This window comes from Astatotilapia calliptera, chromosome 7 (assembly GCF_964374335.1).
Source record: "Astatotilapia calliptera chromosome 7, fAstCal68.1, whole genome shotgun sequence".
Lineage (NCBI taxonomy): Eukaryota > Metazoa > Chordata > Actinopteri > Cichliformes > Cichlidae > Astatotilapia > Astatotilapia calliptera.
Window position 1 is genome coordinate 3,666,040 of NC_137428.1, and position 21,447 is coordinate 3,687,486.

At 40.2% G+C, this 21,447-nt stretch overlaps 1 protein-coding gene across 5 annotated transcripts in view; it reads left to right on the forward strand.

Annotated features, from left to right (window-relative positions):
• LOC113025111 (voltage-dependent calcium channel subunit alpha-2/delta-4-like) overlaps window positions 1-21,447 on the forward strand; it is an 87,198-nt gene that overhangs the window by 58,672 nt on the left and 7,079 nt on the right. For all 5 annotated transcript variants that reach the window (XM_080303383.1, XM_080303385.1, XM_080303384.1 and 2 more), the window contains 4 exons: window positions 8,039-8,100; window positions 11,860-11,874; window positions 11,998-12,042; window positions 12,149-12,211. In XM_080303383.1, the coding sequence (XP_080159509.1) occupies window positions 8,039-8,100; window positions 11,860-11,874; window positions 11,998-12,042; window positions 12,149-12,211 (185 nt within the window). The remainder of the gene's footprint in view (window positions 1-8,038; window positions 8,101-11,859; window positions 11,875-11,997; window positions 12,043-12,148; window positions 12,212-21,447) is intronic.

Sequence of the window (21,447 nt, forward strand, 5' to 3'; positions counted from 1 at the left end):
GAATGTTCACCTTTTAATATAAAATTTTAAGCTGAAACTAGTGCATTTTAAATGGAACAACTTTTACTTTCAAAGTCAGAGTCATTATACAGACTACAATCAACCACGGCAACCTGTTAGCAATAAAAGCAATCACAAGGAGCAGCACCATATACCTCTTTTCCACCAATTTCACCCCGCAAGCAACCTTCTGGAACCACCTGTCAGGCACTCGGGTCTCACCTCTGATTGGTTGTCTCTGTTTGTCTCGGGCCATAGCCTGACTGTTACTGGGGCTCTGCAGCCTGCTTTGCAACCCCGCTCCCCCTTTTCAAGCTGTGTGACTTCATCAGTGTTATATCTGCTGCTGCTATCAGTGCCTGCTGTGGTCTGTGTTGGGGGGGTTTGCCTCTCTGCTCGTGTATGTGTGTGGAAGAGCAGGGAGGTCTCGGAACAGACACATGCTGACAAGTATAAATTAGTGAAATGGAAAGAGAAGGAAATAACCACCCTCTTTGTACTAACGTGGTCCTGACTGAACTAAAAATAATGAGTCTTACTGAAGCACAGTGAAAGATGAAATAGCAGATGTAAGTAAAGATAAAGAAAGAAAACAGAGCAGGCCACTCGGGGCTCTTACTGCATCGTCAGATTTGCATTTCACATTCATAAAAATGGGTTAGATAAACTATATTGATCACTGTGGTGAAATCATCTTACCTCAGCAACACTGTAGCACGATCCAGAAACTACAAATGCAGTTATCAAAAACAATAAGAGAAATTTTCAAAGATTGCTACTGTAGGTAGAAATTCATATGTACAGGCCAGTAAAGGTATGCATAAGTATATGGAATATTAAAGAATAAGATTAACACTATAAACAGAGCTGACAATAAATTGGATCATAAAATTTTTATGTTCTGAGTGGTGCTCTCAGTTTTTCAGCACACTCAACACAAATGAGAAGTTGGTGGTCTATTAAAATAAAACGCAGGCTTCAGCTACAGATTAAAATACTCAGAGACAAAGGGAGAATAACTGTTACATGAATCCCTCAGTATTTGTGTGTATTTTTACTTTATGTCAAGAAGCATGAATAAATGTGGTGCTTGTTTTGTCCCGTCCTTGCAGACTGCAGCAGAAACAGTTCAGCTGCAGCTCTGAAGGGCGGCGATAAGGACGCTGCTGACAGGAAAGGAGAAAAAAACTGAGAAATGAAATCAAACAGCTGAGCAAAGCCGCAGACCACTGAGTCTGCAGAGAGGCTATTTTAGAGGAATGACTGAGAGTGATGCCTTAAGAGGTTTAAAAGACCCAAAGGTCAGGACACTCCCCAAACACAAATGCAGTGTCACATTTCCCCCTTCTGCTACGAGCCTGCTATTACACACTGATCTCGGGGGGTGTCCCAGTACTGTACTCTCTTAAAGTACAGACAGAATTTCCTTGCTGTCCAAAGGCTGCATCATCAACCTGCAGCCAGCAACCTTTGAACTGGCAGAAGCTGATTGTTTTTTGGGACTAGCAGAAACAAATTTTAGGCACAATATTGATGTGACATCATCCTTTAATCCCTTAAGATTACAGTTATGTTCACATCTGTGCCTTTATATGGATACTTTCACATATTTGTCTACCCAAATGTGACATTTTAGTGTAAAATGCATGTAAGAAATATGATCTTGTTCCTATTAGGAGCTGTTGTTGTTTAGCCTGTGGCTAAATGAAGTCTAACATTACGCCTATCTGCAATTTTCTCTTTATCAGCAGGGCTCTGTTCATTATTAGCTTGCTAGTGCCTGTTTCCCCATCCAACAGTGACAGATCAACTTCATCCGTCCAATAATTCTAATCTTTTGCCACTGTTTTTGGACGGATGTTCACATTTAGGACAGAGAAGACAGATGGTTTGAAAGAGGAGTGAAAGAAGCCATCTATGTCCACTGTGAGCGACCGTCTTTGAACAGAGGCGGTGGTTTACGACACCAACTGTCTGCCATCTATAATCCGCCCACTCAGATCCTGGGCTATCTGACCTCAGTAAGTCACATGATAGAGGGGGCTAGGTCTCACAATGGGTTCACCCGAAACCTTGACTGATTGTGACCTACACCCGTTTTCACACCTTGGCTTGTTTGATTAGGCAGAGGATCAATAGGGGGTCCGTGACCCTCTTGGGGACCAGTGTTGGTCAAGTTACTTGAAAAAAGTAATCAGTAACTAATTACTGATTACTTCCCCAAAAAAGTAATCCCGTTACTTTACTGATTACTTATTTTCAAAGGTAATTAATGACTTAGTTACTTTTTAAAAACACGATTTACAGCCTGAAGAGGTGATAAAGCGATAGATCTTTCAGCCCAATTCTACTTTTTCTGCATAATCCATCATACAAAATGTAATCAAATGGAAAAGTCTCTTTTTAAAACTTGTTTTATTAGTTTTAATCTTTTAACTTTATGCATCAAGCAAACATTTAATCATATGCAACATTCTCTGACTGGAAGAAATTAGTTTAACATTTAAACCTATTTTCTGCACATTCCAGCACATAAAATAAAATATTTTGTGTGTTTACACTCAGTCTTTCAAATAGATGCAAGTAAAACACAGCAGAAAATAAATAAAGTCAAAGTCTCAGCGGTCCTGTTGCTCTATTTTCACCTGTAAAGCAGGAGTGCGGTAGGCGGAGGTTTACCCTGGTGCAGACTGCCCATCTCTGTTGGGGAAACTCCCATAGGGCTTAAAATCTGGGACTCTCCACCATTTGACCCTAGAATTGAAGAAGCTTCTCGGATGAGAGGTGAAACGTCTTCAAGCAACTTAAAGAAGTCCAGACGCTTTTTTCCCCAAGCTCTTTAGCAGTGTTGGGACTAAGGCGTTATTAAGTAACGCGTTACAGTAACTACGTTATTATTGTGGTAACGAGCACGGTAACTAGTTATTATGCCAAAACCGGGAACGCGTTAGTCGTTACTGGGATTTAGATGGGGTCGTTACTCGTTACTTCGTGTGGTGGCTATCACGGAGCTTCCACAGATTCAGTAACATTAGCAAGTGGTGGAGGCAGCAGGTGGATGAGGGAAAGGGGAGGCAGGAGGAGGAGAGACCCTAGGCGGCTGCCGGTCCGAGTGTGAACTGAACTTCAGGTAAGAAGTTATGACCTGCAGTCTATCTTGGTCAGATATAAACCAAGTTTAGGTGGAGTTTATTTTCGTTACGCTGACTTTTTACAGTCAGTTACAATAACTCTTACTGCCTACTAGCTAGCATGACGGAGTTTCTACAGCTGGGTGGGTGCTATGATGTTATTGATGTTGAACTTTATTTTGTTCATAAGGTTAATTATTATGATGCCAACCATCCCGTAAAAAACAGAATCGTCTCGTACTCAGAGAAAATATTAGCGTTTCTTATTGAGCTGAAAAGGAACACAGTTTGTCTCGTAATTCAGCTACAATGAAAAAGACACAAAGGTGGAGTTATTCTGTGTGGGGGGCACAAAGAAATACTTTTCTTTCTTATTCTCATTTAAAATGTCTAGCTTTTAAAAAATAATTATCTGAATCTTACAACAAACAATTGATAGATTGATGCATATATACCATCAGAACAGTGAACATCACTGTCAGAACAGTGTTTGTTTTCATTCAAAGGCTTTATGATTTTTCTAATAATGGCGGCCGGTCTCTAGTCAAAATGCCCGGGCCGATTTTCTGTCCCAGTCCAGCCCTGTATCCAGCTCATCTGCAGTCTGGTGTTACCTACATCTTCCTATTCAGAAGGCAGAATTTCAGAGTTCTGAGTACAATCGAAAGCACCACGACTGCAGTTTTTGTGTTGGATGTAAAAGGCGCACATGACGCTGTGACGTAGGCTAGAATCATGGCGGTCAGGCGTGGGATTTCTCTCATGGAAATATGCACATTATCTTTTCCTTTCTATTGGTAGGTGGCACAGTGCACTTGTGGCAAGTAAGCAAGCTAGAAGACTGCAAAGTTATGGAAGCAACACATTAACAAGAGAATTCTGAGTAAAACCAAACTTACTTTTCCTAGTAACTAGTTACTTTGAAAGTAACAAGTAACTTGAAGTAACTGAGTTACTTTTGATAGAAGTAACTAGTAATGTAACTAAGTTACTAATTTAAAGTAACTTACCCAACACTGCTCTTTAGACTACGATGACCTGGATGACTGAGAATCTTCACAGACATACTACCAAAGATACTTCTGTCAGTCAGATTATTCTGAAGAGGTCAATGATTCATTTGCCAGCAGCTGCAGAGTCTGGAGTTAAGATACTTAGCAAGTCCACTGGCAACGTTACCTGTAACATGAAAAACCAAACAGCCTTCCTGCACATGACTTCTTTGAGCTCTGTTTTCAGTCTCCACCACTCTCTGTGGGGAATATCTAAATGAGCTTTTTATCTGCAAAATACTCGTTTCATTCTAGTCTTTCCATTTCTGGCTGCCAAGAGAGTGTAAAGGGGCTTTTTATGCCTCTTACTCTGGAAACTAATAAGAGCAAAAATGAGGGTAAAATGGTGTCCAGACAGCTAATCAATGTGCTCACTATAGCACGCCTAAAAACTGAGCAGAACCACCAAATGAGCTGAAAACACTTTGTCAGGTCCAATGCTGCCAGAGACAGTTTCCACTTAGGTTTATACAGATATTTCTTGAATTGTTAGGAAGCTCTTAGAGTACTTTATGCTGGGTATTTGTATTGAACGAGGTGAGAATGAATGAACAAACAATCTGTTCCTGTGAGGGAGGCAAATGCATCTCTTCCCACTTGATGGACTAGCATCTTTCAGCTTGAAGACATCAAAAGCTCAAAGTTGAAAGATCTTTAATCAACCCGAACAAAACTGAGAGAGTCTCTGGATCACAAACTGCACAGTTCTCAGCAGCACAGCAGAACCAGGAGCAAAAATGTGGCTCAAAGTCAAAGGTTGGAGGTCAGTGTGTCAGAGATCGTTAATGATGAGTTGCGGTTCTGTATTAAAAGCGCGGCGAGGTGCCTCATTGCCTCTGCACAGCCAATTAGTACTGAGTATTCTCTGTTCTTCAGAAACTAGACTAAAATTTAGTCTAAAGTGCAGGAATGGAGATGAAACTCTCTGCAGCAACCAAACGGACAAAAGTGTATTATTTTTTCTTCATACTGCAGCATCAGAGCAGAGTCTGCAGTCGGTGGAAGGCTCAATAACTAGCAGCTCGATAACAAGCAATGACCACAAATAAAAGCTTTTACGGCTGCTCGGCTTTTCCAATAATACCAGAACACAAGAGGCTTGACGTGCCGCCTCGTATCTCTCATCTGTAGGCTGCAGACCAGCTGCCTGCGTGAAGAAGAGTTTTCATTATGAAAGTGACAAAAACAGTTTCAGATATTAAGTTGCTGTGAGGTGAAACGACTCCCACAGGTCCTGTAACGGGGAGGTTACCAAGTAATATACGGAGGGCGGAGGTGCCAGGTCTGACTGGATGTTGGAATCTTGCTTCAATTTTTGTCAAAATCCAGTATTGACTGGGCTCATTTATCCAGAATAAATAAGGGAGGGTTCAGGACCACCTATCCAGCCCTAAATGTATCAAAAAGGAAAACTTTGATCTTATGAGTAGAGAGGGTGTGTGTCTCCTGAAAGCAAGCTGGGAGCTGGCCCCACAGGAGAGGTGTCTGCCTCCCATTCTACTTTGAAATGCCCCGTGCTGGCACGAATGGTAACGAGATCATTCACTCTGACAACAAAGCAGAAGTTGATCCAGTTTTCTTTTCCTCATTTTCGATGTTGTTGTTTCGATTGATTTCCTTTGTTTCTCGTGTCCATCTGTTCCCGTCAACTATAACGTGTTCCTCCTGTCCACCTTGTAGACACTCATTCATTACTGCTCATTAAAGGCCTTCAGCAGTGCCTCTCTCAGCGCCTTAGACTTTGTTTGAAATATCTTCACAATAACCCAGCATGTGAGCTTAAATCCATTCAGATCTGTGCACACTTACTGACTCTCATTTATGGTGACGGTAACATCTTCGAGTGTCCTTGTTGTTAGTTATAGAGCACTAAGAAGAATATTTTGCAGGTTGATAGTGTTTTTGTTCAAGTCTTATTCTCACTTTCCTTGTCCATTAGCTGTGTAATTGTTCTCATCCATCAAGCTTTTTCTTCTCTCACAGCACTTTTACCTTTGAAATGGATGGTGGTAATTAAAACACAGACCAAGAGTTTAAGACAGATGAAAGCAGCTTTTTAATTTTAGTTATCAGCTTTTACTTTCACCATAAAAATGACGACTCCTGGAAAAGTATTTAAAAAAAAACCCTATAGTTAAAGCACTGAAAGAATGAAGGGTAAAGCAATATGAAATGTCATGACTCACAAAACGTAATTTTTCAAAAGAAGAGTTTAAAAGTGTTTTCAGTGATGGCAGGGTTTGAAACTTTCATCTCTTCAGTCATGACAAAGGAATCCTTTCAGATCAGTTTGTACCAGTTTTAACCTCAAAGCAAAAAGGAACGAGTCATCCTGGAGACTCGTGCTGAGAGAGGAGGCAGATCTGATTAATAACTTTGGGTTAGAAATCTCTGGGCTTAATTAATAATATTTGAAATCAATTCTGCAGGGAACAAACAATCAGAGCAGTGTCGTCCAAAATGCGTTCATTGCCTCATGCTTTTAGATTAGCCGAAGGCCTTAGAGGGATGTTTTACTGATGCCAAAGAACAAGAAATTACCACAGACTACCTACAATTTAGCATGTGACATACACCATCTAAGGCTTTACCTGCTTTAGATGCTTTGGTTTGGTTCTACTGCGTGACAGAAATGAAAAAACATCAGCTTAAACCAGCTCAAAAGCAAACAAACACAAACTAAATTACAGTGCATTATATGACTACTGTACTTATATGTACTTACAGGGATGGCTACAGTGTCCAAGATCAGTGATTGGCTGTCAGGTTGGCACATTTTTAACTCACTCACACTTCTGTAGGCTTCATTCACTGAACACAGCCAATCCAGTGTGAGCATGATCATCTTGAATGTTATATTATATCCACCGAAGAGGGGCCTGAAAACTGAAGGCTCTGCCTCCCATTCTACTTTTAAATACTCTAGGAACAACAAGTAGGCCTGCAGAGCGAGAGCGAAGTGCTCTAATAGGGTGATATGGTACTACAAGGTCATTAAGATAAGATGGGGCCTGATTATTTAAGACCTTGTATGTGAGGAGCAGGATTTTGAATTCTGGATTTAACAGGAAGCCAAAACAGGAGAAATCTGCTCTCTCTTTCCTGTCAGGACTCTTGCTGCAGCATTTTGGATTAACTGAAGACTTTTCAGGGAGTTTTTAGGACTTCCTGATAATAATGAATTACAGTCGTCCAGCGTAGAAGTAATAAATAAATGAAATAATTTTTCAGCATCACTCTGAGACAGGATGCTTCTAATTTTAGCAATACTGCAAAAATTAAAGAAAGCAGTCTTACATATTTGTTTAATATACATGTTGAAAGATAAAGGATTCATCTAAACTATGAATCATGTAGAGCTACTCTAGAAAAGCACTAGATGAATCTGCTTTGAGTTACAGTTTGTACACACTAATTGAACCAATGTTATTCAGGCGAAGGTTTCAGCAAGTGGTCAACTGGGTTTTAGTGAAGTCTTTAGACACATCAGCCCAGATTTAACTTGACACGGATTCTCAACAGAATATAAACTGTTCCCCGTTCAACATGCTCCTAAATGCTTGCTGTGTACTACAGTCTGATGCTCACAGTAATGAAGCTGCTACAGAGCATTACCCAGAGATGTGTCATTACCCAGCCTGCAGGGAGCACACACACCATCAGGCTCATCAGTGTTTACATCCCTTCATTGGCGTCAGGACACGACAGAGGTGAACCGAGGGTCGAATTGATTTCCTGTCCACCTCCCTTTCCTCCACAAACACAGCAAAATGTTCAGCGCCGCCTCTGCAGAGTCCATCTTACCCTGCATCTGTCTTAATGCTGCGCGTGTCTCTGTGTGTTTTCTATTTTTAGCTGTCGGGCTGCAGATGTCCTTGGATTGGCTGGAAAAGCGGTTCTGGGCCATCGCCAAGCAGGTGACCGCAGGACTCACTTTCACACAAACACACATTGTCTGATTTCTTTCATTTTTGAGGTCATTTCATTGACCTGTGTTTATTGTCTAGAGGTTGACAGGAAGTTTAAGTGACTTTTCCCTTAAAAAGCGGGCTGAAGCTGACTACAGAAACACAAACCAGTTAAAGGTGTTGGTGGAGATTGTGTTTTAAGTGTACCTTAGAACATCACAGCCAGGCATTTGCTTCCTACCAAAACCTTTGAAATGTTTCTAATTCCTTATTTTGTAACCTTTGCTGTTTACATGTAGAGATTTTCTCTCATAATCTCTCAGTTAGGGGTCACCATATGAATTTGTCAGAATAATGTGACAGGCAGCAGCATCTGTTCAAATCAAGCACTTTAAGTTACGAGTTAATGTCAAACCAAATGCAGGGTCCGCTTAGAGAGACCATCCACCTTGCAGTGGTTCTTCCGAGCAGAAATAGAAACTGCAACAGTTCAAGATAGTGGATTTGATGTCTGTCAGACTGCAGGATGACAAATGCCACACCGGGGCTGAGGATTTCTTAATATCAGAGATGGAACTTTCAAAATAAGAGCATGGAGGACAGCAGAGCGTATTGGAGGAGTGAAAAAGACAAAGAAAAAAGACACTAAAATCAGTTGCTAAATATATTTGAGTCTCATGCCAGCCCACATCCTACCACACATTTAACTGGTATATCTGATATACTGTAGTTGGTATAGTTAGCTGCTTTATTTGTTGCACATGTACAACCGTCTTTGCAACCCACTTTTTCCTTTTGTGCAGTTTCTAAATAAAGGGTTAAGTGCTCTTTATATTTAACATAGCATTCTGACTTCGAATGGGCTTTGTATTTGACTTTTATTAATTAATTAAATATCTCTAAAAAAAAAAACCAGTTGGCTTATGAAACTGGTATTTGTAAATGTGTGTATATGAGAACGATGAACTGGAGCAACAAACTGCAAAGACAAACACCTGCCAGTCAAGACTAAGGGCCCAGCAGCTCAACTGAAGCTGACATTAACATTAGCTCAAAGGCTTTAATTGCCTTTTTTCTAAAGTGGATAAAACATGCGGATGTATTTTAATTTCTTTGTTTCTTTCTTATTTCCTGCCCTGATTTGGTGAAATGAAACATGCACTTCCTGTTACAGAACTCTTATTCACACCATCATTTTCAATGGATGGAGCAGCTGGGATTTCAAAGACCACGGCACTAGTTTTCTGTCAAATTCTGCTAAATTGACCCTGAACACAGAGACTTCCTCAACATGCACCTGGTGGGAGTCTGGCATTGATCGGATATTGATGTTACAGCACTGATAACTTCATTGCAGAATAGAATTGAAGACTAACCGATTCACAGTTGTGTTACTTTTCTATGTCCTCTGATATAAAAACTAAGATCTGACTGAATATACAGTATCAGAGGACAAACAGAGGCTTGTTTTTAGCATCCTAATTCCCTGCTGAACTGTATTCTGGCTGTGACCTTGTACAAACTGTCTGCTGTTGCAGGTTTGATCTGAAACAGTGCAGACTTTTGAGAATATTTAAAGCCAGAGGTGCTAAAATGTAAATAAGCTATCAAGCCATCCAAGTTTTATATCTCCGCCCCCCTGTGGGATCATAAACATCTTCGTGGTGGAGATGCAGCTTCGTCTGCAGTTGGGCCAGAGTCTTCCAGGTAGTTAACAAGCAGCACCAAATGTCACCAAGTTTCCAAGGACACAGAAGAGATTCTTGCTTGTGACTGTTCAGTTATAATCCTCCAGATTCAGAGGTCATTTTTTCAATTTTCCTTTTTGTTCATTAGAGAGCAAAAATCATTAAGTGTAGGCGATAATTCTCTCCGACCTTTCATTAGGATTAAACCAAAATGTGCATATAGAATAAAGTCAATAAGATCAGAAGCTAGTGGATTTCATTCTTAATAATACATCAGAAATGGATTGTGCTCTTTAGTTAGTCCTGTTGGGTCATTTAGTCTAAAGAGGTCCCATTTTTGCTCATTTCCTTCTCCATGTGTCTCTTCTTGGACTTATTAAGCTTTTGCACAGAAATATCAGAAAGTGGGTGATGTTGGTACTACAGCAGACCACCATCGTAAATGACGTCTGTTTATCCCAACACAAAACAGAGTGTTGATTTCTTTTCAAGAAAGACCCTTAAGTAAATTATAACAATGAGCTTTGGTTGTAATGAACTGTGGTGCAGATAATCCCTCAGATGGTTGAACCAAACAAGAGATGTAGGCCCAACTCCAGTCTGGCCCTCCAACCTCTCCCTGAGCTGTGAAAAGGACTGAACATTAAATGTTTCAAAGCAACCAGCATTGTGGAAATGGGCTGTAAAGCGCTCCAACACCAAGTCTGCTTCTTGCCAACCGCACTCTGAAGGTGCTGCAGCCTTTTCATGTAAAATATCGAGGTGTGATTAGTTCAGGATTGTGACCGAAGTAAATAAAAGTGGCTTTCTCTTCAACTTGATTATTCATCTGGTTTCTGACTGTATTTATCCTGCAGCTTTGAGAAAATCCCCACAAAAAATTGACCTGTCAGCACCTGGCATGGTGAGGAATAGTGTCTCCAATCAGAGGAACAGGAGCTACAGGAGATAACAGGACCAAATCCCAGCCACACATTATCTAATAGTTAATGGTTTTGATCTTGATCGTCTCTGTAATAGATGTAAGAAGGTGCTAATTACAAAACCTTTTTCCCATCTGATAAAGAGAAGGAAAGATTGCTGCTGTATTTCTACCTAGTGACTCCAAGCAGAGGTATTTTTGTCATGGACTGGAACGACTGCAGAGCACAAGAAGAGCCCCTTATAATTTAGGAAACAGACTTTATTTTTTTCCCCCTGATGGTGAAGATCTAATAGAAGCAAACTGAGCTCTGCAGGTTTCCTTCCTGCTGTGTAATAAGCTGAAAATTGGCTACAAACTTTTGATCCTGTTGAAAAAGTTGTCCCCAGAAGGCCGGCTAGTATTACACTCTCTCCGCAGGTCTTTGACCTTGCAAACGTCCCCCCCTGCAGTTAAGTGAAGCAGAAGCAGAGCTGCAGATGTCCCGTGGAGGTTGATGGTGTAGATAATGTTATTAATAGGAGCTGACAGCTGTGACGGGCTGGATTAATGTATTTACAGGATAGCTTCAGTGCCGACACTAACTCATCCGACCGACTCAACACATTTACATTCTCTTGCAGCTGATTTACAGTTTCTGAGCTTCGTAACGTGTCATTCCCTTTCAGTAAAAACCTCTCAGCCTCGGTGGAGTTTAAAGTTTGGGGATTAGAGGTTCTCGTCTTCAAAACAGGATGTAAAAGTATGCCTTCTTGCATTTTTATAGCAGAAAACTGATCCTGGCGAGTGGAAACTGAAGCTGTTGGTGCTCTTAAACCAAATGATGGTGTGTGACCCAAAATAAAACCACATCTTATGCAAGTAGATGCTCTTTGTGACAGTTTAAGCAGATTAAAGGGATCATTTAAGGAAGCTCGATTCAAAAATCTGAATTTAAAAACTGCAGCAGCGTGAGGGTGAAAGCTGCTGTCATCCGTCCTCACCTGCATCGTATAAATTTTCTGTGTTTATCACAGAAACGGATTCACAGCCGAGCTTTAGTTTTCTGCAGGATGCCAACATAAATGTTGCTTAATGTTTCTCATTATCTCTAATTTCTTATAATAATTACATTTTAATTTATGCATCACTCTTTTCACTGTCTGTTTCATCTTGCAGCCCAACGACACAGATGTAAGTAAACATTAATTATATTAATTATGTTGTTTTTACTGGTTTATTACTTTCCATAAAAAGAAGCATTCAGACTAAATTCTCTAAAATCTCCACACTTTCCTTTTCCTTCCCTTCCTCCAGTGTTCAGACATTGAAGGTGTGTGTCCTCTCAGCTGTGACAGTGCTGTAAGTGCACAGCAGTTGTTTCTTGTTTGTTGCTCATCACTAAAAATCATCCTCTGTGTTAGAAGATCCTAAAGAGACCCGTTTCTTTCTGCTTCTTCCTGTTCAGGATCTGAGCTGTTACCTGGTCGACAACAACGGCTTTGTCATGCTGTCCAAAGAGAGGAGAGAGGTAAGATCCACCACTCTTTACCACTATGCTTGTGGGGCAGTTCGTTTTAAAGGGACACTTCACCTCTGAATCAAATCTCTGTATTCTTCCTCTGGCCCTTTGGACTATTTATCCATCTGGATCATTTTGTTCAGGAGCCATCAGTCTGCTTTGTGATGCTCAAAGTCCACCAAAGAAATACACAGACTAAAACGTCAGCAGCAGAAACTATGATCCAAATAAAATAAACCTTCTTGTGAGGAATTTCATGGCGCGAACTTTTCTCTGATTGCTCTGTCAACCAAACTTTACGTCCTTTCACAAAGTCACATCCACACTTCAGTTTACTTCAGCAGAAAAAGATGGAAAATATCAAATGACCGCATCAGTTCCCTGTTTTCGAAATGACTGTTACACATTGTTTGGATATATAAAAATTGTTGGTGGGTATTTTGAAGTCAGAATTTTGTGTGCTTAAAATTTAAATATACCCAGCAACTGTATCTGTGCCCTTGCCTACAGTTTTAGATCTGCACTGCAGAGTCATTTTGGCCTGCGATGATTTCGAGCAGTGACTTTATAATAGCAGGGATGCGTTGATAAACATCTGAGGATGCACTGTCACTCTCTCCTATAGACTGTGTGCTTTCACAATGACGTTTGGAGCACGAGTACTCTCTCTCTCAGTAATAGTGCCTACCTGCTTCTCAACACGTAGCATTAGACAAATCATCCGGGTTAACAGACAGTTAAAGGGAGGGTGAAAGACAGGACGCTGGGGGCAGCTAAATGCTGCATTGCCCGAGAAGCTTGAGTTGTGTACAATATTCAGTATAGTATAGTGTTGGTTTGTTTGTTTTTTAACCTCCTAAGACCCAAGCTCTCTCATGGCATGCATTTTTAATTTTTCTTTGCTATTTGGGCTGATTGGGACCTAAAAAATGTAAAAACAAAGAATTACAAGATTTGTTTTTTGTCTTTGAGAAAAATGTGATGTCCACATATGTGGACACAAGGTCCTAGGAGGTAAAATACCACCAAATCACAACATTTGCTCCAAGGCACTTTATACTTTTAGGTAAAGACCCTACAGTAATACAGAGAAAACCCCAATAATGCCCCCCCTGTGAGCAAGTGCTTGGCAACAGTGGGAAGGAAAAACTCCTTTTTAACAGGAAGGAAACTCCAGCAGACAGCTTGGAGGTTTGGGGAGGAAGATGAGTATGTGAAAAAAGTCAAAAAGTATCTTTACACCGAATTTATAGAGGCTGTAAATATGTAGTGTGTTTGGTATAAGAGTATTTGAAATAATCCCCAAGGACATTTTTTGAAACAGATTTTTGTTTGTTTGTTTGTTTGTTAGTTCTAAACCTTGTTTCCTATCTTGTTTTTCTAATGTTGACTTTAAATCCTGATGTTGTGTATGAAGGGAAAATGTGAAAAAAAAACAAGGCTCTGGCTCTTCAAGGGGTTTCTTGCTGTTAAATGGGAGTTTTTCCTTCCCACTGTCACCAAGTGCTTGCTAATATTGAGTCGTTTGATTGTTGAAGTTTCTCTCTATTTTTGTAGTGTCTTTATTTTACATTACAAAGCACCTTGAGGTGACCATTATTATAGATTTGGAGTTATATAAATAAAATTGAATTGAACTGACCAAGAAAAACTGGGTTTTGAATCCTCTGTTTAACCTGCTTGGAGTCAAGAAGTTGTGTTTATTTTTGATTTTTAAATTTTTAAAATGCGATCATTGTCGTGGATGTGTTGTCCGTCTGTCAGACCTGCAGTCAGAGTCAGGAGGTGATTTCTCAGCCTGACGCAGCTCTCTGGACCATTTAATGTGCTCATAATCAACATCTGGATGCCTCACAGGATTTGAGGACAGTTTGGGTCTTAATCTGTGTGCGTGTGTGATGCATTAACAGTAAACATCACAGCTGCTGCGCCTGCCTCCTTCGTCTGACCTGTGAAGCAGGATAGATCTGACTTCGCCAGGCTGAGATCACACTTGTGTTTACGTGTGGGTTTAAGTCCATCTCATCTCTTCTCAGAGAAAAGCCCTGCAAGTAGAATTTTCTTGCAAACAAGGAAAACTTACTTACTTCCCTGAAGCATGCTCACTGTGTTTTCTGTCCTACGTCATTAAAACTCAAACCTCCACTTCCATCAAGGCCAGTGTTAAAGTAAGTGGGAAAAACTCTTGGATCAGCCCTTTATGGTTGCACCATGAGTGCGCACTTGCATCATCACAAACTTTCAGAAGAGGAACAGTAAGACAATCACACGTATTTACAGTACTGATGAAAAACATCAGAGGAAAAGGGAGGGTTGGAAATTGTACTTCATGTTTCTCAAATGAGAATGACTGCAATCTTTGCCTTGAGTGATTGTGCTGCAGATATTTCAGCTCCAGTTGTGTTTTAAGGACAACACTGTAATTAAACACAAAGGATTTATTTTTTAATGTTGACAGTTTAGTTTTAAAAGGAAGTTTTGCCACTCGACAGGCCTATGGGCAGTCATTTTAATATCTCTGTCTAAATCAGTGGGGATTCTTAACTTATGTATGGAATTGCTTTTCAAATCTGATATTTTTTAAACTGCATCAAGACTTCTGAGTTAGTCCTAAAATACGTTTTAAAAGTTGTTTGTTGTTTTTCCACAAGCCACACGACTTGGCGGCATCATGGCGTCATTAATGGTACAACCCAGAGTGCTAATGCAATCAGCATCTCTACTAATCCCACAAGAAAACATAACAGTCGCTCTGCTAATTCACACAAAGAATGCAGCAAATTAAGAAATGCAAAAAGAGTAGATTAGTCTGCAACCACACAGCTGAAAGTCTCATGAACCTCTGCAGTGTTGCTGCATCAGCACAGCTGCCTTTTTTAGCTTTTTCAAAATTACTCCACAGATTGATGGCAGAGCCAGACAGCAGACATTTATTATATTTTTTATATAGTTTTTTGTTGTGTTTCAGTTTTAAAATCTGTAGCAGTATTTTTTCCATTAATATTTATTTATATAACAGAACCAAAACATTAGAACTGTTACATAATGATGTGATGTGGTAATTTGCAGACCTCATGTTGGTGCAACTTCATTACAGCTTGGAAGATCAGGTGGTTGCTCGTTGATTGCAATGAATTTTTGTTGTTGTTATAAACTGATTGCAAGTAGTTGCAATGCCCAGAAGTTGAATGTGCAGCAGCCTCAACCTCTGGGTGATCACTTTTAATCAATCAGCAATTTCACAGGTTGAGGGCAATAACCTTTGTTCAGACAATCACAGTCCAGCTCGAACTGACTGCAATCAGTCTCAGATAGATTGGCAACAAATAATTGCTGTCTTAATTATAAATGCAATCATATTGACATGACTTGTTTGTGTTGTGTCTCTTTGCAACTGGGGATTTCACTCTGGTTGTATTTTGGTTATACAGTATTGTGTGAAACATACTGTATGTCTGCGAAGGTTCTCAGTCATCCAGGTCATCGTAGTCTAAGGAGCTTGGAAAGAAAAGCGTCTGGACTCTTTTAATTTTCTTGAAGACGTTTCATCCGAGAAGCTTCAGGTCTAAGAGTAAATGGTGGCAAGTCTCAGATTTTAAGCCCCATAGGATTGTCCTCCAAGGGGGTCATGTACCCCCTATTGATCCTCTACCTAATCACACGAGCCAAGGTGTGAAAACGGGTGTGGGTCACAATCAGCCAAGGTTTCAGGTGAGCCCACTGGGCCATTTCCTGAGGTCAAATGACCCAAGATGTGAGTGGGCGTTACTGTTAAGCCACTCCTCATTTCTTTATATTTTGCTAGGAAAATGGGAACTAGGAATTAGGTTTATTGCTCCCTGAAATGGTGACCAGTTTGGGCAGCATGGTTGGTAGCCCTGTTACCTCACAGAAGGTCCTGGGTGCAAATCCATCACCTGGCTGAAGCCTTTCTGTTTGGAGTTTGCATGTTCTCCACATGTCTGTGTTGGTTCTCTCTAGGTACTCCTGCTTCCTCCTCGCAGAATTATTGCTTAAGACCATTTCAAAAATGTACCAAGAAGTCTGGCTCCTTGGAAGCAAAATATAAAGAAATGAGGGGCAAGACTTTTGCACAGTACTTTATTGCTATGTGAAAGTGAAGTTTTAAAACTTGTTTAGAAAGAACAAGGAGCTGAGCCTCACTCCTGAAAAACAACCCCACATCATAATCTCCTCTCCATGAAAATGTACACTTGGCACAGTGCAGTCAGATGAGTTTCGTTCTCCTAGCAACCACCAAACCCAGACTAGTCCATCGGATTGCCAAATGGAGAAGCATGACTCTTCACTCCAGAGAACACTGTTTTACATCACTGCATCCAACACTTTGCATTGCACTTGGTGATGTATGGCTTGGATGCAGCTGCTCAGCCATGGAAAGGTATTCCATAAAGCTCTATTCTTAAACTAATCTCATGAAGTTTGGAGGGTTGTAGTGACTGGCTCTGCAGAAAGTTGGCGACCGCTGAGCACTATACACTTCAGCACCACTTTGTTATAATACCACTAGAAGTTGACTGTGAAATATTTAGCATCAAGGAAATTTCCCAGCTGAACTCCATCTTATCACGGTACCACCCTGGAATTCAATGACAGCAACCAGTTCTTTCATGAATGTTTGTAAAAGAAGTCTGCCTAGGTACTTGATTTTAAAAACCTGTGGCCATGGAAGATATTGGAACACCTGAATTTAATTATTTGGAGTGAGTCAATACTTTTGGCAATATAGTGCGTGTTACCATAAGGTGATGTCATCCAGTAAAGAAATGTGAGGACTGCGAGTTTGCTGTCCATCTGACAGCTGCTCGTTAACTCTGGATTAACCCAGCCTGTTAAGAGCCACATTACTGAGGATTAATCCTGAACCTACCAAACTTCCATACATGCACAAACTCAACATATACACACTCTGGTACAGAGCGGCCATGTTCCAATCCCACATCTGCTGCTTCGCTTAAAGTATTTCAGCTTTTTAACTTGCCTGCAGTACAGCTGTACATGGGCACGCCTGATGTTTGTGTTACATGACAGTCTTAGTGATCTTAAGGCCAGATGATCCGTACTTAATGTATGCTGACCTTCTGGCTGCCAGAAGCACTTTGAGTTTGAGGTTACAGGGGACAAAATTTTCTATGTGTGCTGCAATAAGAGAAATAATTTAAGGTTACCTTTAGCGCCTTGACTTAAATGAGATCAGTCAGCTTGCAGTGTCTTTGGATCACTTCAGTAACTTAGTCAGCAGTCCAACTGATGTTAAAAGGATTTCATAACCTATGTTTATTTAGTCTCTACTCCAAACAAGCTTCACCCTAGCTCCCTCTTTAGAAACACCAGTTCTCAGATCAGTCTTATTAAGTTTAAGAAATTTAAACTCATTTTCATAAATTCAAATCATAAAATTGATTTTTATTATTTTTTTCATTAAATATTTCTATTTTAAAAATTACATTAATCAATGTATAAACTGAAAGGTGACACTTTAAGTAATCACCAGACCCTGTGAGTCCCTGCTGCAAGACATTCCTTACTGATACATTCAAACGAACCATATTTCAATAATAAAAACCCAATCCAGCCTTCAGCTTTTCCCCTAATTTCTCAATATTCACTCAAAATACCCAAATATTTGTAAGATTATACTCTTGAACATAACATCTATTTAAAGGGTATGAAAACCTGAGATCTACGATCTGGGAGTGATTTGTGGAAAACAACATAAATTTGGTTTAGTCAGCATTGCGTAGATATGTCTGTGTAGGTCAGGGGTGGGCAACTCCAGGCCTCGAGGGCCGGTGTCCTGCAGGTTTTAGATGTGTCCTTGAGCCAACACAGCTGATTTAAATGGCTCAACATGTCTTGAAGTTCTCCAGAGGCCTGGTAATGAACCAATCATTTCATTCAGGTGTGTTGACCCAGGGTGAGATCTAAAACCTGCAGGACACCGGCCCTCGAGGCCTGGACTTCGACACCCCTGGAAAGGCTTGAAAAAAGAAGGCGACTGGATGTCTTTAGGTTTGGAAAGATGTTACATTTCTCATTTAAAAGGCTTCAGAAGTCCAGACACCTACTTTTTTCAAGCTCTTAAGATTACCATTAAGAACCCATTTTAAATTTCAAAATAATACCCTCAGCTGCTGAAAGGCAACTTGTAGCTCCTCAGCATTTCATTCAGAGAAGAGCCAACTAAGCAGCGTATGGTGTCATCAGCATAAAGGTGCTCTTTTTATCTGTAGGCATATTATTTCCTATTTCCTATTTTATTAATGAAAAAAAATTAAATGGGGCCTAAAATTAAGCCTTGGGTCACTCTATTTAAAATCTTCAGGAAACTTGATTTAAACACATCTGTACAAAAGCCAAAGTGAGTTACTTTATCTTAAATTATCAAAATTAATTTCTTCAAACTGGCCATGAACAATCTGTAGGCAAGGGATGAGAGTTTTAGGGCTGCTTCTAATGTTTCATGTTTCAGCAGTCTGTAGTTGTGTAGCAGTTGCATTGCATTTCTATTCACCATGTATGAACACATATCTGATTTCATAAATGTTGTCCGGGGGACAGGAAATGGGAAGTCTTGACCCAGATACCTGTGACTGACGTAGCCACCGTGAGATCACGATTGGTCAGTGAAGTCTCTTAATGAAGCAAGATGTCTACAAATAGAGCCTGTAATCTCACAGACGTAAGTCTTCTTGCAGCCAGCGTAGTCGGCCACTGCTGGTCATTAGAAAGAATGCAGATTTAATGCCTTTTCCACCTTGGCTGCACTTTTCAGACCTGAAAGGTGTGTCACTCCCTTATAATGTCTTTATAAAGCCTGTACAAAGAATAAAGGTGGTATCTCGGTCATGCTGCAGGAGATCTTTGAAAGCAAAATGGAGATGCAGAGCGAGTGTGAGGGTGGAAGCATGTGCCTTGTTGTTTAATTCTAAACCTCTAAAAATGGTTATATCACACAGCCTGTGGTGTTTGGATTCAGATAGGACAGTGATGGAGAAATTGTCTTGTTATGTTTATTAAAGTGTGCTGTTAGGCTAATTATTACATCATTCTATTTGTGTTTAATGCCCTCTGTATATGTATATGTGTGTATTTGTATTATACTGTTCTACATTCCTGTCCAGGAAGTGCAGATGGAAGCTGACTACAAGCTAAACATGAGGTTAATGTTTTTGTGGATTGTCCCTCACAAAAAGAACGGAACTAAAACACATAGTGAACAAGTGCCCATGGAGGTGAGAAACTTTTAGGTTGAGCTGTTGCAAATGCAATGCCACTGGATGTTTTTGTTCAACTGGTGCAATATCTGATGAGTAGCAGTGAGATATTTGCTGTTAAATGAAAACTAGACGTTCTAGTAGAGCTGTGTTCAAGTATGATTAAAAGGAGAAACATCAGCTACATGCAGCAGCAAAATATTCTGTAACCCTAAAGCCAGAATCAGCTCATTCTTCATTATTTGCATGCCTCCTGCATTCCCAGTGGTCTTACTAAGCAGATATTATGATGAAGCACTTCCTCGATGTTTTGCTGAGCTCTGGGATTTGCAGGAAGTTTGCGGAAACGCCCCGAATCCACCCCGATGCCGAAGCCGCTGTGCAGGGCATGGTAAATATTTAATCAGCAGAGAAATTAAGTCAGTGCTGACTATAAGAAATGGGTCAGCAAGAGAAGGTGTAGTGAGCAGGGTGACAAAGCAAAACAGAAGGCTTGTTTTGGGTGGTGCTGGCCATGTGTGGAGGAAACGTCCGAGTGATGATCAATGATCCTGTCTGAGAACCTGCTGTGAGAGTACAGTGTTCAACCTCGGGGCTGAAAGCAGGTTAGACTGAAAAGTACAACTATAAGGTGTGATAATGTGATGAAATGAACACGTCTTGGAGTCTGTAGCCTGCTAGCGACCCTGTAAGGGGAAACATAATTACTGGAAACTACTTACAACTAAAAAAGTAGAAACTGACTGAATGAAACTGTTGGACTGTACATACTTTGGACATTTTAGAACATTAGTCTCTCAGAATTAAACTTTATGACACCAAAACAGCCCAAATACCTCAGAAGACCTCAAAGGTCCTGGGATATTAGTCACGCACGATCTGATATCCTCGTGTCGGTGTTGTACCCACATCATCATAATAAATGTTCCAGGTTCAACATTGCAAGTGACCAATCACATTGTTGTGATGTCATACTTTTGCGACCGGAAAAAAACGCCTTAAAAAATCTACATAAATTGCGAGAAACCGCCTCTGTCCACCGATCCAGCAATTTGAATTCTTTGCATTTCAGGATACTGTTCTTTAATAAACGTTAAGCATTATACATATTGTCCTTACAACATTGGAATTTCATAAATGAATGAATCACTTGGCTTGCAAAAGTATGACGTCACAACAATGTGATTGGTCACTTGCAATGTTGAACCTGGAACAACATTTATTATGATGATGTGGGAACAACACCAACACAAGGATATCAGATCATCCTATTAGGTCACCAAGACATGACATATGAGATATTGGATACTAGGCTTGTTTTTACAGCCCATCTCAAGCTAGATTGCATTGAATAACGAATTAGGTTAAGGAATTTGGAGGCCAAGTCATACACCTGTTGTTACATTTCGGCAGGTTTCCTAACTGCTTCCTGTGTTTTCCTCTCTTGGACCATGTTTGGAAGCTTCGCATATATCCGTACATTTTCTTCCAAATATCTGAGGCTAAGCATACATTTGAGATTATACTGTGATTATACTGTAACTATGAACTAAACTGTTTTTATGTGTTGATTTTTAATGAGTTGGACAGTCTAACATGGGAGTCTGTGGGGACTGACTCAGTTTATGTTCCAGCCTCTAGTGGACATTAGAGGAACTGCAATTTTGACACTTTTCACAGTGGGTTCATTTCTTCGTCATGTAGGTTGTTCCTTAGTTTTCACACACACACACACACACACACACACACACACACACACACACACACACACACACACACACACACACACACACACACACAGATATATATATATATTTGAAAGCATTCAGGGTTCACACTTAGGATCCAAGCATGCTGTTGTTCTTCTAATAAACCTTACACCATGCCGGCTTTTAACTTATTGTGAACGCCTTACTTGTAACTCACAGATTTGCAGGTTCTCCAGAAAAATTTTGTCTGAAAAACATTTAATTTTTCTTTAAATCAAAGTTTCTGCTTTTTTGTTTA